Source organism: Leptinotarsa decemlineata, unplaced genomic scaffold (genome assembly GCF_025532065.1).
Source record: "Leptinotarsa decemlineata unplaced genomic scaffold, Ldec_3_MD MMD2_tig00004307_RagTag_RagTag, whole genome shotgun sequence".
Lineage (NCBI taxonomy): Eukaryota > Metazoa > Arthropoda > Insecta > Coleoptera > Chrysomelidae > Leptinotarsa > Leptinotarsa decemlineata.
In genome coordinates, this window is record NW_027412606.1 from 2,863,119 (window position 1) to 2,881,755 (window position 18,637).

At 36.9% G+C, this 18,637-nt stretch overlaps 1 protein-coding gene across 4 annotated transcripts in view; it reads right to left on the reverse strand.

Annotated features, from left to right (window-relative positions):
- Positions 1-18,637, reverse strand: part of LOC111507244 (Ig-like and fibronectin type-III domain-containing protein 2) — a 507,957-nt gene that overhangs the window by 28,834 nt on the left and 460,486 nt on the right. For 3 of the 4 annotated variants that reach the window (XM_074178771.1, XM_074178769.1, XM_074178770.1), the window contains 5 exons: positions 14,161-14,316; positions 12,786-12,956; positions 8,691-8,930; positions 6,058-6,339; positions 5,608-5,971 (listed from right to left, as the gene is read on the reverse strand). In XM_074178771.1, the coding sequence (XP_074034872.1) occupies positions 5,608-5,971; positions 6,058-6,339; positions 8,691-8,930; positions 12,786-12,956; positions 14,161-14,316 (1,213 nt within the window). The remainder of the gene's footprint in view (positions 1-5,607; positions 5,972-6,057; positions 6,340-8,690; positions 8,931-12,785; positions 12,957-14,160; positions 14,317-18,637) is intronic. The other variant, XM_074178772.1, reaches the window with a different exon arrangement.

Sequence of the window (18,637 nt, forward strand, 5' to 3'; positions counted from 1 at the left end):
AATTTGCCCGATTTCTCTGAATAAGGAAGAAAAACTTTCTTATTAGTCAGTGGGCTATGATTGAAGACTGGCAATAAACAAATGTAAAGAAATTACCTTTAAACGTTATTGAGAGGAATAGGGCAAATTAAAGATATGCAGTTGGTGAGTTCCTCGTCCACTAGATGAGGTGACATTTTGTGATGTTCGCTCCAACTTCGGAAGATGAAATATTCTTTGAAAATTCCTGCACTGACGCCTGTCGGATATAATCCAACGCCCTTAGTGGTATAAGCCAGGGAAGTAGTTGTTTTCTGATAGGCGTCAGTCCATTCAACGTACTGTGTAGGTATATCGAGACTGGCTTGAACGTTTAAAGTTCATTTCTTTAGAAGAATAATATCAATGGCAACAAAATCAACAGATAAATTGTTCAAAATGACCCCCACCTAGTTCCATTCAATAATACAGTCTACTCTCGACATAGTTCCGTACACTATTCAAAATGCCCAAAGTCAGCAATCCCGTACAATTATCTGTCGCAAGTCGATACCGTTATCTGGAAGGTGTATGGAAAACTAGTTACAATTCTTGTAAAATATCTCCCGATTCATTTTTCTAAATGGCCACATCTTCATAAAAGTCAAGGATATCATTGTGAATCGTCTGATAGCACTCATCAATTAGAAATGTATAGATGTTATTAGAAATATAGCAACAGGAATTCCAGCGCAAAATCCCATGTATTTTCTCATGGAGCTTAATTCTGGACCTTTTTGGACCTCAGGCCCACTTCACACGGAAGGGGCAAAGGTCAGTGCCTCGTCTCTGCCAGACGTCCATTGCGTGTAAGCTGAAACTTAGCCTTCAAAGCCCACTTCAGACCTCCTCTACACTTCAAGGTCGTGTGTCGATGACGTCACACGTTTCTCTCTTCCACTCACTAAAGTTTCTCTCTGAAATACTTACCAGCTACGCACGACCTTGAAGTGTGCCAGAATCGGTGTTGTACATCTACTGATTTGAATTTCCCGCTGTACGCGCGGTAGCTGATTGGTTGACTGTATGACGGTAAAAGTGGAGAAGTGGAGGTGGTCTGAAGTGAACTTTGAACGCTGAAGCTCAGTTCACACATAATGGACGTCTGGCAGAGACAAATGCTGACCTTTGCCCCTTCGGTGTGAAGTGGGCCTAAGGTCCAAAAAACGCCAAAATGGACCTTCGCAAATTTGCACGTGTTTTTCCATAAGGAATGAGCCAGAACTCTTGCAGCTATGTTTCTGTTATTATTTCAAAGATACCTTAAATTTCCAATGTGATACACAAATAAAGAAAAACGAGGGTCACTTGGTACCCCTTAAAAATACGTAATTTCTTTTATCCTGAGCTGAGAAATCAGTTTCAGCTTCATGTCCAGAGTCGAAGTGAACATTATTTCCTAGAAAATATATATATTTTTTTTTTAATTCAGACAAAACAAAAACTTGAGTTGTTGAAATGATAAACATTATAGAAACTTTGTGACTCGGCCAACTTTATTGAAAGCGTTCATTTGTAGAGTGTACATATGCCATAATTTTATCTGTCCCATGATCTATCCGTCTTCTCAACAATGATCTCTTTCAGTATCATATTTTTTTTTGCTTCCGCTCCTTTCACTCAGAAGCTTTGAACCAAAATAATTTTGTTTTGAAAAGGCATAATGGAAACTCCTCATGTTGTCGAAATGACAGAAAACATTTCCTTCCTTGGTTACGTCCAAACAATTGTCTGATCCAAATAGACTTCATCATCTATAATATTGATGTCTTTGGATAAGGAGCCGACCAGACACATCAAAATATCCGGTGTGATTTGCAACTTTCCATTCATGCGAATCAACATTTTCTTGGATGACGAACATCCATGAAAAGATATTGCGCTGTTTTGCAGTGTAGTCCTATAAACACTCGAATGTTTCTTTCATGTGCGATCTTTCGAACCCTACTTGGGGGGTCGAAATCAACAAATTGAAAAACATTTCTGTAGAAACTTTGAATTCGTTTCTCTCATGGAAACGATAAACGAGGTACTGTTTTGCATCAAAATAATATTCGCTGAAGTAGTTCTTTTACATGTTTGCCATTACATTGTCCTTTCCAAAGAAAGAGTTGGGAAAAGCTGAATTTTGTTAATACCCGTAAAGCAGTTCCATGCATAAAATGCCTAGGCAGTTAACATCTCAAAGGCGCTCATTGAAAATTCAGAGAAAATGAATAAATTATATTACTATGTATACCACTACCTCAAACTGTTCCAAGAGAACTGCATAATTTTCTCTTACAAACTGTTTTCCAAGCACTCTCTTTGAATATTCAAGACGGCTCATTTAAACTTATTTCATTATAACTGGGTTCAGTTTTCGGACCGGTCATAAATATATATGGTTTGTCATCAAAGGATTTACTGACCTTATTTTCTATTCACATCCTATTCGTGATTGAAGAAAAGTTTTCGGTTTATCTGTCAATATTCATTGATATATTTCTCATGATAAGACAAAACTAGAATTACTCTTTGATTGATTAATTGATCGATTGATTGATAGCACTTTATTTCCAACAGGCATTCACCCAATTACAGGAAATGTACAACGGTGTTGATGAAAATGTATGCAAAACAGTATAATTAGTTAAAAAAAAGATTGCTACAACTTAAAGAAAAATAAGTAGAAATAGAAATATATCACAAGGAGCGAAAAGAAAAAGTGCTCACAGCTGAAAGGTTCTAGTGAGAATACATTTCAAAATAAAACTTTAAGAACTGTGATCGATATCGCACATATCAAATACATATTGAATTATAGTTGTTACAAAGTATTGACACTGGTGCTTTCAAACTGTTATTTGTTCTGACAAGATCACAGTAAAATGTCGTATTGTATCTGGAATTAAGGCGTGGGGTGCGAAAGTTGATCATTTGTAAAAGAGGGGCACATAAGATCTTATTGTTTAGCAGTTTGTGAAGAAAGGAGATTGTGACAAAAAGTCGTCGTGTATTCAGAGATATTACATTAAATTGATTCAGAAGGATAGAATATTCGGTTCCCTCTGAGGATATATTCCTGTGACCTTGAAAGACAGATATTTTAAAGAATTTTTTTGAACAGCATCAATATGATGTATGTGGCAGTTGTAAATTGGATACCATATTAACACGCCATATTCTAGTTTAGACCTCACATAGGCATCAAACAGTGTTATAATCTTTTAAAAACGAGAGATACAATACTAATAATTCAATATAATGATAATAATAATAATGATAATAATCGTCTTTATTCATCGACATAATATAAAAGATGAAATACAAAAATTTAGAACAATAATTAAGGGTCAATGAAAAGGTGAAGTATCAGCCTAGGCTGCTGTTCAACTTAACCTAGCAAAAAAAATATATATATACGTGAATCATAGAAGACTATAAAAATATGAGTGAATCATAGAAAAATAAATTAAAGTAAAATTTGAGTACCTATTAACTTATTTAAAATCAAAAATACTTATTTCCAGAACAATTTATACTCGTGTGAGTATAAAATATAAAAGTACAAATTAAATAAAATTCAATTCTGAATATAAATATAAATATGTGCCTAAATTCTTGTAAAATATTTTCACCTTAGTAAACACTTCATTTATAACCCTAGCGTAAACAATAATCATATACAGGTCAGTCTTAAAAGCAACTCTATATTGACTGAAGTAAGATTTTCAATTTCTTCTTGAAATTGTATAAAGAGAAGTTCCAAAACTCCTTGGGAAGAGTGTTATAGAATTTAGTTGCAGAATATGAAAAAGAACGTTGGTACAGTGCAGTCGAGTGTTTGGGAATAAGTAGCATATTATTTTTCCTTGTGTTCACTCTATTGAGGTTTTTGAACATGGTAGGTTTATTGAGGAGATACGTAGGTTTGCCAGACGTTATAACTTTGTGTGTCAAGGTAAGTGAATGGCGTTTTCGACAGTTATCTAATTTGAGCCATCCTGTTTCTTTAAACTTCATACTAATATGTTCAAATTTACGTATTACATGATGAAAAAGTGAACGGGAATTTTGAAATCTTAGGTCAACATCAAACCTAGTACCTAGGTTTTTGATTTCACTTAAAAAGGTTAACGGCATACCTGCTAACCTGATTTGAAAATTTTGTGTTAGCTGTTCACGTTTTGATTTCGTTCCGAGAAGCAAGTGTGAGATTAAGTGCGGTTGAGATATTGTATAAAGATGTCAAGTCTTCTTCAATTTGAGAAGTTGCTGAAAGGATTGAATTGCTCGTGAAGTCTAGGTATAATTGAGTATCATCAGCATAGTGGTGGATAGTACAAAACTTCAGACACTCATGAAAATCCGAGATATAGATGGAAAAAAGAATAGGTCTTAAGATTGATCTTTGAGGCACTCCGTAATTCACTATTTGGGCATCTGACTTTAATGAACCTGCCACTACCGACTGACATCGTTGCGATAAATAGTTGCGAATAAGCCCACAAGCTTCCTGAGAAAAACCGTAGTATAGAAGTTTATCACACAAAACATTACGATCAATAGTATCGAACGCCTTACTTCAGTCTAGTAGAATCAGGTAAACTAGTTGGCCTTTATCAATTGAAGTGAGAATGTCATCGGTGATATTTAGTACAGCTGTAGTGGTGCTATGAGATTTTCGAAAACCAGATTAAACCGAAGTTATAATATTATTTGTTTCAACAAAATGACATATTTGATCTTTCAACATTAGCTCAAACACCTTAGATAGAATCGGGAGTGTGTTTATTGGCCTGAGGTAACAGAATTCAGTGGGATTAATACGCTTTGGTGTGGGAATCACGTTAGCTCGCTTCCAAGCCGTATGGAAGGTACAAGTAGAAATAGATAAATTAATAATATAAGTAATATGGTCAATAAGTTTAGTTTCTACATAAGAAACATGAATTGAAGACATGAATTGAATTTTTGGCCAAACTTAAATTGGTGACTGTCATTCCAACACAGAAAACTTTCTATAAGGATATCTGCAAAATCATTCAATCAAACACAATACACAAATGAAACAATTTCTGAAAACAATTGACATCAAAGCCTATGTTCATCAGTAATTCATAGATAACAAAGACTCAGTTGAAGAACAGAGATGATGAGTGTTTCAAAGCTGAGAATGAAGATTACTGAGCCTGTTTTGAAAGTTATGAATGAGATGGAAGCCGATGAAGAACTTGGAAATGAAGAGTCTCATGAAGATGAGACGACTGATTCGTAACTAAAATAGTAATTAATTTTCATTTATCATTGGTTCATGGGTTCCTAGATTTTCTAACATTTTGTTTTTGAGTAATAACATTATAACTTTGATCAGTCGATTTATAGAATTTTTTGTGGATCGTTTTCCAGCTCTTCCTACTGTCTGTAAGTGGTTGAAGCGAAATAGCTACGAATCCAAAAGTCAAAACAAAGTTCGCGGACAATAGTTTCAATACAGCGTTGTAGAATTTGAAAGACTTGTTTTGGGTTGTACGAATTCCAGATGAGAACCTCGCGAAAAAATTGACACAATAGATAGCTGGAAAAATAAAAATGTATGAAACTCACTTGAAGTAGTTGAAGTCTAGGCTGGACACATTTCCTGTGCACAATTGTTGGCATATTTCCGGCAATCCTCTCGCTTTGCAACATGGAGTGTGGTCTATACCATTGGCCAGACATCCAAAAGTGTCAGCTGCCCAAGGAGCACAGATCATCAGGTCTGTGATTTCAACGGAAGACACCACTGTTGGATCGCAGAGCTTACTCCTGCACGTTTTGTGAACGATGCCTTTATTGGTGCAACAACTTTTGACGTCAGGCAGGTTAGGAGCTTGTCCAATTCTTGTGTTTTTCATATGACCGGTGGTGAGGGTTAGAGTACGCATTGTGTAACTGGGAAGACTTGTACCATGACGATTCACAGCGGTAACTGGAATAAAAAAACAATAATGAAAATTGTGAAAAATTGAAAATAATGAAAATCAGTGGAAAGTATCATTCAACATACAAACTCACCTGAAATTTCATACATCGTAAACGGAGTCAAGTCCTGTAAAATAGTCATATTCTGACTGGCTGGCACTTTCACTAAAACTCTTTTTCTCACTAAGTTAGTATTTTTCGTTGTTTCTTCTTCAGGTGTCAAAATTCGCTCATCAAAACTCTTCAAAGACGTTACGTTCACATCGTATTCAGTAATTGTTTCTGTGTTCGCTACAGGCCAAGACCATTCCACTTTGATGGATTTCTCAGTTAGAGCTTCCACTTCGAGAATTTCAGGTGGACTTGGGAGAAGCTCTGCAAAGTACAAATAGAAATTATTCACACATTGATGACTCATTCTAAAGATATGAAAATGAGCCAAAACTTAGTTTTTTACATAAAATACCCTGAATTTCAGGATAGTTTTGAAATTCCGAGATGATTCCGACTCATTTCTTTAAAACATGCTCTGTGTTTAAACAATAACCGTTCACAAGATATTTCAATTTTTCGTGAAAAAATCAAACAAGCGAATGCCCACCTTAAAACTACGGGGTTCGAAACCTCCAATAAAAATAGATCTAGGAAGTTTATTAGAGCTGATGATTTGACGTCATGATTGTGATTGTAGGAGTTCAGATGAATAAATGATGAATGAAAAATGTCAATGTTCAATGTTATATAACAGAGCAAACATTCAAAATATCACATTGTCTCTTCACCATGAAATATAAAACTATTTCAATACACTTTCTAAAACATTTCTATTAACTTCCGGCTACTTATCAACTCTCCTCATCAAATTTTTATTTACAGCACGGAATTCGAAAAGAATTCCCAAATGGAATCCATGACAATGCTTAACATTCTGTAGCAATGAAAATATTCTTGGACAGTTAAGCGGCGTTGGAAGCCCTTGGCTCCTATCGAGCAATGTCTAAATTGGTAGCAAATTGCCAAAGAGGACCTCTTCGACGTACTGTACGTGAGGATGTGACTATTATTAACGAAGATATCACTTAGTGTCCTTCTGGCCGAAATCTTCGTTTTCTCTTTGTCAATGAATTCTGCATTTCTTTCCCTTTCATTTGACGTGCTGTACGTGACGATGCGACTATTACTAACGAAGATGTCGCTCGGTGCCCTTCTGCCCGCAATCTCTATTTTTTTCTTTGTTTTATTTGACACAATAATCAATGACAAATAATGCTGCCCTTCGAGCATGTTGAATCCTGCGCGCGCGCCATCTATGTTTTTTCTCCATCATCTCCTGATGATGCCAACTTGAATGTTTTTTCTTGCATGATGGCAGCCATGTTTTTTTCAGCGCTGTATATTCCTCTCAATGTCTACCGTCATGTTTTTTATGCTGGACGCCATGTTTTTTTCCTTTAACGTTGCACACCCTGTATACTTTGAAGTCGGTCATGTCTTTTTCTTTAACGCTGGACGCCATGTTTTGTTCCTTAAACGCTGCACACCCTGAATATCACGATGATAGTCATGTTTTTTCTTTAACGCTGCACGTCATGTTTTTTCTTTAACGCTGCACACACTCTGTATTTCATGTCTTTTCCATTAACACCCTGTATACCCATTTATTATTGTTCTCATTTCAAGCGAGCTCGAATCCTTATCTTTCAAACCGCAATAACGCTGCTCGATTCTCTGTCGTACACCGAACAACAACTGGTCATGTGACAAATCGCTATGCTCTCATTGGCTGGTGTCATGAAACCGGTAGTCTGCCGTGACGTCACGTCTGTCTGTCTCGCTATAACGACGCTTCTTCTATAGGAAGACCTAACAAATTGTCTCTGGTCTAGATTCTTGGCTACACTGGTCTGGATGGCAATGATGCTGCTGACTCCCTTGCGAAGGATGGTGCTGTAAACAGCTTCATCGGACCAGAACCTGTCATTGGCTTCGCTTCAGATTTTGCCATACAAACATCGAACATCTGGATGGCAAGAATATACAAGGACTTCTGGCAAAATCTTCCAGGATTGGCGCGCTTCGAGGCGTTCATATACCATTCAAAGCTTTAAACCAAACAGTTGGACTACAGTAGGGATGAACTACGATCTCTGACAGGCCTCCTTACAGGTCACTGTCGTCTGAACCATCATATGCAGAGACTCGGACTGTCAGAAGACAGTGTGCCTGCCCCCTGTAGACCAAATCAGGTTTTCGGAGTTTGGTAGAGCTACACTCTCACCATCTGACCTGAAAGATCCCTCACCTTTCAAATTAATCAGCTTCTTTAAGAAGCTGGGTTTATTCGGTCGAATTTGAATTGATGTTTGAAAAAGGAACATGTTTTTCCGTAGCTGTCGCTACCCTTCAGAACCAAAACCCTCAGAAGTCTAAACTTGTACGACCCAAGGACTAACGAGGTCTTGCCTTTTAACGTGTGATTCCTAACACGGGTTGGACCATAGCAAGTGAAAATCGATCGTTCAGCCTGCGGCTTGAACCACTGACTAACACGGCGGTCGATTTGAGTGAATGAACAAATCACCCACGTCGAACCGACGGGCTACCGACCGGTGTAAGCCACAATAAACCCTTGCATGTTGCGATGGTGGGTCGAACAAACTCTCCCACTTTTGACCTAACATAACTCAATATCCTTTAGACCTAAATGAAAGTGAAGGTGTTCTCACCGATTCCTTCCACGATACAAGCAAGTGTTTGTTCGGTGAATGATGAACAGGAAAAGTGTGTTCTGATGTCGTCGGTGATCGCTGTATATTCTCCTCTGCAGACGTCCTGGCAAATATCCGGGACCCTCTCCTGAATACAACAAGGTACGTGATTTCTTCCGTCTGCCATGCAACTCACAATCGCTGGAAAATCAGTTTCGCATTGTTCAGGATCCTGACCAGTTGTACCTGAAAAATAATCTGGCATTTTATATTCAAATAGTTAGATAATGATACACTAACGCCATCATAACTTCTTGAATTCAAGGAAATTATTTACAATGATTTTTGTATTGGACATGCAGAGACGATCAAGATGAAATGAAAAACAGAAAAATTGTATGAAGTGTTTCAAAAAGTATGATGAGTGAAAATTGAAGTTCTCAAGTTCTTGTAAATATGAGATGAACCATGGATATTGCTTTGATTATTTACAAAATTATAAATCTACTGATATCACTTTCCCTCACCAGAACAAAAATGCTGTTTTCTGACACGCATTCCGCTAAAGTTAGAGAAATTGGTTGTCAATAGATTCATTTCATTCCAGAGATTCCAATTGCTACTTATCAAGTACAGAATTTTGTCATTCACCACTTTCATCAGTGGAGAAATTCTGAATATCATATATTGTGAGTGAAGTTAACCTTTGTACATTTCTTTGTTTGTAATTTTTGAACCTGAAGTTGACAAATAGGCCGAAACGTACGTCTTTGTTGTATGACTGAATATCAACAGTCATGCTGTATCTTAAATGATGTCATCAATTTTCGCTGAGTTTGATAATAATTCAATAGAGCTGAACTTTATCGAATCAGAGTCAGTGGCGTGAAATGGAGATTACGCAAATGACATTCAAAAATGTGTTGACAAAAATTCTGTTTGGATAGTAGATGGAAGACGTCTTCAAACTGCTAGTTGATTTGTAGGTATTCATGAAAAATCAATAAGTCAAATGCACAAAATGCGAATTTAAGCGTGAAACACAAGCATCAGGTATTTTTCTCATCAAGTGCCGTAAACTTTCGAAAATTTCTGGCGTGTTGCGTATGACATTAGAATTATGTAGGTATAATTTTATTTCTCAAGTCATTTTCATCGACAACTGGTGGCGCAAAACAAGCTAATGAGTATATCCCCAAAATGATTATTCCAGAGGGTTCGAGTCTGGATACCTTGGTGGCCATGGTTGAGGACCCCAAAACCTATCCACTGGTGACCAAAAGTATTTTACTAGCAAAGGAACATCCACAATTTTGGCAATGTGCTTTTTATAAATTGTCTTTTCGTCACAACACTGAGTCGAGGAGAAAAAAATGCGGCCCTATGAGATGATCACCAAAAGTTCCCGCCCAGAAGTTCACCGAAAATTCCTGCTCAACTCCTTTTTCTACAGTAGCATAGAGAGTTCATGATAGCATCCATTGAAAAACTTGCCTCAACTTAGAATAAAACTCCACAATTGAAATTTTGATTTTGCACAATTATTCGAAGGAATCGTTGACAAAAATTCAATCTTCTGAGAAAATCTCGCGGTAAGAATGCCTGCAACCGTTGTTTGTGGTATGTATACAATAAAAGGTCCAGTTTCGAACAGTCTATAGACTGTTCCAATAAACAAATCTGAACTTGAACATTCTGAATTCCATATTTTTTATGCCCGACCTATATTAGAAGTGCATACTCCTCTGTTTAATGGGTATGGTACATTGTCTGTCTTAATATACTAGACGGCACCCCTTGAGGTAGCGAGCAACTGAAAATAATTTTAGTCTTTTAAAGAAGAGCGACCCATATAAACCTGTGAAGTACCTATTTTTCACAGTCGTATGAAGTTCTCTGTGACTCAAAGGGTAAATTTTATCAGTGGTTGACTTCCCCTAGAACAAACAGTAAGAGCGTTTATAGACGCTTATTCCGGAATGAAATTCAGTAACATGTGTCCGGAATCCAGAAAAAAATTTCTTTATATTCATTATAAAGTCTCTTAATACTGATATTCAACGAATGTTTCTCCAATTCGTTGAAATAATGTATTAGATATATATAATATATATCTATATCTAGATACTGTATAATTAATATATGAAAATTCTCCCTAATTCAAGAAACACATTCGCGAAGTCATTCTTTGGGCAGAAAACAGAATGCGTTACAAAACTAACAAAATAGCACTTAAATACTGACGGAAAGTATTCTAAAGTACAACAATGCTCCACGGTAGAACTAACTGGAAACTTCCAGTGAAATTCCATGGAAAAAAATATCAACTGAAGATGGAAATCACTGTCAAAAAATACGCAGGTAATCAAATAGAAAATACAATAAATTCCAATCGATGACTAGGTAACTACAGGAAATGCCTGTAAAAGCTCGGGTACTAACTAGTACTGTAATGTATATACGAAAGTTCCTTGATTCAATGGAAAATTTCTGTATATAGTTCCGATATAAATAAAATAATTCCTGTTTTAGTTTAGGGTAAACTACTGGAAATTCTTGTGAAAACTGAGGTCCAAAGCTTCCAATACAACTATCTAGTATGTTTATCAAACAGTAAAATTCAGTTAAATCGAAATAACAGCTCCGGAAAAAGTAAGGTAGTTCATTAAAATAACTGGAAAATTCCATTTCGCTAGTTCGGACTTCCATTGTCTACTATATGAAATGATTTGAAATCCCTGAAACAACTAAAAAAGAAGAATTGAACATGAATAGCAGAAAATAACAATTATATTAACCAAAATAAATCTGAAATAAAATGATAGTGAAATGAAATACAAGTAAAAATAGAACAATTGAATAAATAAAAATGAAGAAATGAAAAAATGAAATGAAAATAAAAAGTGGAGAGATTCCAAGTCACGATAGTTCACGACGTTTCGATTGTTAGTATCTACAATCGTCTTCGGGTGATGACTGGACTGATTCCTCCGAGAGGTCGTTCGAGTATTTTCACTTATCCTCGCTTTCCATTTTCCGCTTCACTGGTTCCGTGGGAGATGACCGTTTTGGCGGGAGTTGGCCATTTTTCGCTTGATGATGGGTTTCCATATGTTGCGTATTTCTACGCTGGCTTGGCTGAATACGTTGTTGGACAACATGTATGCAGCTTCCTTGAATTTTCTCCTAAACCAATGTTCCTCTCTGTGCAAGATCTCAGCTTGGGACCACTCGATGTTGTGTTGATGGGTCCAAACATGGTCTGCTATTTCTGATTTACTGGTTTTCCCTCCCTGTGTGTGTTTCTTGTCCTCGGCAATGCGAACATTCAATGGCCTCTTAGTTTCACCAATATAGGATTTTCCGCACTTACAGGGTATCCGGTAAATGCAATTCTTGGAATCGCAGTCCGCGTTTGGTGGCCTGGTTTTCGTGAGGCTGCTACGGTTAGTATTACCGGATCTGAAGCAGGTTCTGATGTTGTACTTGGAATCAATTCTTCTTATACTCTCCGATAATCCTCTGAAGTAGGGGAGTGCAAACACTGGTTGTGAGGCTCCTGCTGTCTTATAGTAGAAAAGACTTTGGCTAGAAGACAGCAGGAGCCTCGCAAGGAAGAGAAGCCGTCACGTACAATTAACAAATATTCCTGCTGTCGCCTGCCTAGGGGAAATTTCCTGTAGAATTCGTCAATATCCTATTGTATATTCTGGTATATTTTTTTGAAGTTTGTTCTCTGGTGAAAGTTCTTCCTGCTGGAATATCTCTGTTATGATATCTTTCCCGATAGAGTCGAGGGGCTTCTGCACCTCTGTGACGCCACTAAACTGAAACACACCTAGTTTAATCAAAATCCGAGAGAAAAGTTTTGAGTTATTTATACTCTGAAACGAATGAACTTTTTTTCAAAAACTATGACAAATAATCACTACCTGAAATTGATGACATCACTAAAATACACCCTGTATAATATTTACAATTCTATTTCTATATCGACTTAATGTGCCAAAGCAGTTTATCAAAGAATCAGGTGAATGGTTGCCGACGGTTTTTATTTCATTATGTTTTCACAAAATATTTCTGGAATCATGTGGAATCATGTGGTTAACTCACCTTCTAGAATACTCTGTATGTTGCAAAATCCAATACAGGACGACGAAACATTCTTAGCTATGCAACAGTCAGTGTAATTATGGTTTTTGCTACTCAGTTGTCTTTGGTCATCTGTTTGGATGGTTACATCAGTCATTGTGTGGTTCAGCGGTAGCATCGACTTGGATATTACTGAAAAAATTGAATATAATTAATGGATTTATATGATACTGAAATGAAATACTCAAATACAAAAGAGATTCCAATGAAGTACTGCGATATATTGAAATGTAATTATCTGATGTGCATTTGGTTCATTCTTCAGAACTGTGTGGCATAACATTGCATATTGAGTTTCTGTTGTTTCAATCAAATTTTCAACTCATTTATTCAAATTCTGAATACAGGTTCACTGGTGGGGAATTAAAAAATTGAGAAGTAAGGAATGACGTATATTGATTATAATGACTTTAGTGGATACTAAATACCACACACATGATAGTGCTTGTGATTTTTCACCCTCATATAGAATATACAGGCCGTTTTTTTAGCCGATTTCACTATTGCTATCATGGAAATGGTAAGAACTACACGGTCAGTTGAATTTGACAAAAGTTTTTTATTTCGGGGAACTACAATATTACGAACCAATTGGCAATGCGACGTTTTGTTCATTAGATTTCATCATCAACTCAATTTTTACTGAAACGTTTCCGGATTGTAATACATAGCTGAGTTCGATATTACAGTGTCTACAAAAATCCATGGGGAAGTCAGAGGCTTGTATTGAAATATGTGAAGTTGATGATGAAATATAGTGACCGGAACGTCGCACTGGGAATTGAGTCAGATCAGATTATAAAAAATATGGAATAATAATAAAATTGCTCTGCATTTATGTCATATCATTCTAAATGTAGGCGGTACAGCAAAAAAACGAAATTCAACAAATGTAATTTTTGACGAATATATCAAAAACAACTACTAATATTCTCTGAAGATTCTTGAAGTTACCAAGAAATTTCCGATAGAATTTCGCTCCAAAAGTATTTAAAGAAAATTGATTGAACGATATACAATTCCGCGATGATAACCTTTCAAACTAATAGTGATAAAATAAATCATAAATAGTCTGTTAAATATGAATCCAATTTCATAATGCTCATATCAGGTACATTCACCAGTAGAACAAAATGTTGACGTGTTCTCAATCAGTCTTCACTATTATACTGTTTCGTGAATATTTTTATCGGTTACTCAAATTGTCCGGTGTTTCCGGATCCATTAGCTAATGATTACTGGTTACTCATCAACTCCAGATTAAAATATTGACGAACGTCCGAGAAAACGATTCAAATGGTGTAAGAAACATTGAAATTGCAAACTTTGGGCTCACCACTCAATTTATGGAAGCTCCTTACGGTAGGGTTGCTGTTGACCTCACAGACGTAGACTCCTGAATCGGTGGGCTTGACATTCTCAATTACCAATACCCATACATCTCCTCCAGAAGGCAGATCGGAAGGGCTGTCCGAATTCTCTTCTGATTGGTCTGAAACAAGTAAACAAAAATGAGATCATGAAAATCAGAGTAGTTTGTTAATTGAAGGCATCAAAATAAAATAGTAAAAGTTACTGAAAAAATTCAAGTCAGTTCATGGTATCTGAAGGCCAGTCCGTGTTATGTTGAGATGGAGGTTGATAATTTGAAAGGAGATATTATTGAAGGATATACTTTTCCACGTGCCAGGTCCACAGTATATTAGTTGTTTGGATACTGAAATCATCAGTTGTATCTGTGGGGAGAATTTCAACACCTACTACTTATAACATTCTTTACTGAAAATTGTTACATCAAATATTCTAACTGTATCATTCAGAAAGTGGAATTCTTTGGTTCTGTAACTCTTCCGTTTGTTTTCACTCCAAATTGTTCATTCATACAAATTTGATTGTGGTAACTTTTCTATTGATATGCGGTACCAGTCGCTTGTTGTATGGAAGAGTGATCTCAGTCGATTTTTATTCTATGCCGATGTAGAATTCTACAATTTGTTAGGTTACATTATCACTATCAGTAGGTACTGAGTAACGTTTTAACGAAGGTATTGATTATTTTGATTTTCAGTCAGGCCAAGTCAGGCATTGAACTCAAAGCCATAACTCATTCAGAGGAAAAGTCATGATGATTATCAAATACAAACTTTTCAAAAACGTGACCTAAGTTTTCATTGGCTCTGACCATCATGTTTCCTGAGAAAACATAACGAACCAAGAATTACAATCTTCTGCATATATATGGCTGGAATGTCTGCCGTTTTGTAGGCGTGAAAAAGTATAATTCCATAGTAGTAGGCACTGAATTCTCAGAAATCTTATTGCATCAAAATAAAAATATTGTTGTCAAGGTTGTGATTCTATATATTTTATCATCAATTTTTCTCATCTGTTTGGTATAATTTCCGTCGGCCACTTGAAAACACAGATTAAGGCAAAAACGTCAGTAATTTCTGACTGACGTTCAGTGACAACTATTTCGGATTCATAGTATAGTCGTGTAATTTTGAGGTTTGAGACTAGAAAAGCTGGCGGAATTCAAAAAGTATTTATATTTCATCAGGTATTTCTTCTCTTTTCAGAAATTGTTGGTTGAAGAGGTCATGTGGTCACGAAGCATATTCAGTGTCTCATCAGGCAGACACCATCGTATCACGCCATAATGGACTTCTCAGTTCCCGATTTCAACCTACTGTATCTGAAAAAGTAAATATTTTTGAAAAAAACCTATGCATTGGATTAACCGCCTGTAGTCATAGGAATGAAAATATTTTTTTGCCTCCTGGTGGACGGGTTTTGACCCAGTAGCAAGATTCTGATTGCCTCATTTGGAATGATCAAGCCAAGTTCATTATTCGCTCGGGTAATGTATGAATAGGTGGTACTTCAGTTTTTGCTTTCCCATGAACATGACCCATGTAGGGAATGAAAATGATTGTTTTCTGTGAAGCCAAGGAGAAATAAGAAGATATCTTTTTGGTGAGGTATCATTTCATTGCCATACTATTCTGGTCATGAAGTGAGGTTACAATCATTTCAGATCAACAGGCGACCTTCTATCGTATGTCACCCATATTTGGAGTAACGCACCTGAACTGTTGTGGTTGATATTTCAAATGCCTTTGACCATATGTAGCATGAGGGTTTGCTGGCTTAGACAGGTTAATATATCTGTCCTGAGTCTATGACTGAAAACATAGGTTCCATTCTGCTCCACTAACTCTCACACTTACTTTTTACAACACCCTCCACTTCTCTTTTATTTTATAACCCAATATCTTTCAAATTATCTCCTAGTGATCATGTTTTTTCGCTTTGATTGATGCGTTTTGAAACAACACCCTGTATACCCAATTTTGTTCTCATATCATTCCAAGCGCACCCGATTCGTTATCTCACAAACGCAAACGCCCCTGATGAGCCACTTCCGACTCAGTCCTAATTCTATTTTTAATATAACTTCGAACAAAACTAAATATGTTTCATCAGCCGGGCAGGAATCATAATTCAAATGTAAAGAAATTCGAAAAGCAGTGACCGAAGCCATCCCTATCAACAGTTTGCAAATACTTTCGAAATCTAACGGTGGTGTCGAAGCTAACGATCAAGTCTATCGCACTAAGGACCTGCGTTCAATTCTCCAACGAAAACTTTTTTCATGACGTCATGAAACAAAAATGTGTTGAGCGAAAATATGGGCTGACGTAAGATCGCCTCGTGACTGTGTAGTCTGTTTCGTTGAGGGATACGCTTGGACGTCTGTCTGCCTAAATTATTTATGTCCACAGAAAATTCAAATCTCCCGCCACGATGTTCTGAGACTCAAAAGCGTGCGCTCTGATGAGCTGGCGAGCTGCGTGACAGTTTGAGGATTCTCTGTGAGAATTTGGTACACTTTAATTGGTTCACCGCTGGTTGACAGGACACCACGTGACAATTTTGTGCAGTCTGCTTGCCTGGGTGGTCTGTGTGCCCGGTCTGACAAACTGGAAGCTAACCTGACTGGTGTGATGACGTCACTGACTGCCTGTGGTGCGGTTACTCCTACTAGACTTTGTATATAGACTAACTATGGTCTATATACAAAGCTCCTACATTCGAAGCTATGGCTTGTCGGATTATTTTCGTATATGTCTCTCCAGCTTTCTGAAAAAACGTTTCCTGCAAGTGACCGTCGATGGATATCTCTCGAATATTTTCGCTATCAACGCTGATGTTTCCCAGAGATCCATATTGTCTTCAACCCTCTTTTTATTATTCATCGACTTTTGAAAAAAAATTCAAGAATCCAATATGTTGCTTTGCTGACGACAACACATTTATCTCGTCATTCCATGACTTTGGCTGCGAATGCACATCTTCATAGGCAGTGAGAGGTTGCATATCTCAATGAGGATCTAGATGTGATTTCGAATTGGGATTACCAGGTTGAATTCCATGCCACGAAAACCCAAGCATCGGTTTTTTCTAAAAAGATAAATGTCTCCAAAGTGGATATAATGAAGTCAAAATAGGCAATTCCGCTTTCTGCTTCGATAAGATTGTTGGGGGTTGAAATGGACAACAATATGTCTTGGCACTTTCATATCGCTGGAGTTGCGAAGGCTGCTTCTCAAAAGTTTGGAACACTGTTCCAAACGAGAGAACTGTACACACCTCAGCAACTTTTGATGCTTTATTAAGCCCAGATCAGACCTTCTCTGGAGTATTATTCTCATGTATGGAGCTTGGCTCACAAGCATACCCTGGAGCTGCTGGATTCCATTCAGAAAAGTCATCCGCCTGATTGGAGACGCGAACATCACTTGCAACCTTGATAGATGTAACATCGAAGAAAGGTTGGAGATTCATCTCTCTTTCATATATAATTATACGGGAGGTGTTTGAATGACAAATTTGATTCCATCAAGAGCGGTACATATCAAAAATACGCACTGTGGCTGCTCGTCGTTTCAGATTTCAACCCAGTATACCTCGAACTTCACAGTTTGAAAACACTCTCATTTGGGGAACTGTGTTTATGTGGAAGGGACTTCCTGAGAACTTTTTTCCAAATGAATTTAATCCCCGGCGATTCAAATCCAACGTGAATCGCTAGTTTTGCATTTGCAATATAAAACTGAACATCGAACAGTTTGTGATACCGTTGCAATTTCGTGATAGAGACAATTCTGAAATTTGCATAATATTGATCGAAATGAGGTATATTGGATGACATCCAGCTAATGTTATGCAATGCAGAACGAACTAATAGCAAACTTTCAACCACTTCCATCATATTTCGTTCGTTTCCTCTTTTCTTCCACCGACTCGTCTCCAACTTCGACAATATTGAAAGTTCAAATGGAGTTTTTCTCGTACTTTATTACTTTTTAATTCTCTCAGATTGCAACCATGTTGATATGGATGAGGAAATGCAGTTTGTAAATTACGTCGGAAGTTTTGCGAAGGGAGGAATCTTGTTGGGTGCTAATCTAGCATATGCCTTGAAAGTTGGCAGCAAAGTTTTTCAATTCACTCTTAATTGTAATTGACTCATGAGCTGAATTATGGTGATTTAAATCGGTTTATGAACTAAGATATAAAGTTAATCGTAATAGGCAGCTGAAGCCATTGAATGAAAAAGAAAAGGAAGAAGTCAAACGTAATACGTAATGTGATCACGTAAAACCAAATTGCCAATGAACTGAGCATAAACTGTTTGAATTATTGGTTTTGAATCACTGACTTTCCATTGTATATATTAATTGTATATTATTGAAAAGAGAAAACACCAGATTAACTCATTTCTAATAATTACTAGCGACACTTCCCGG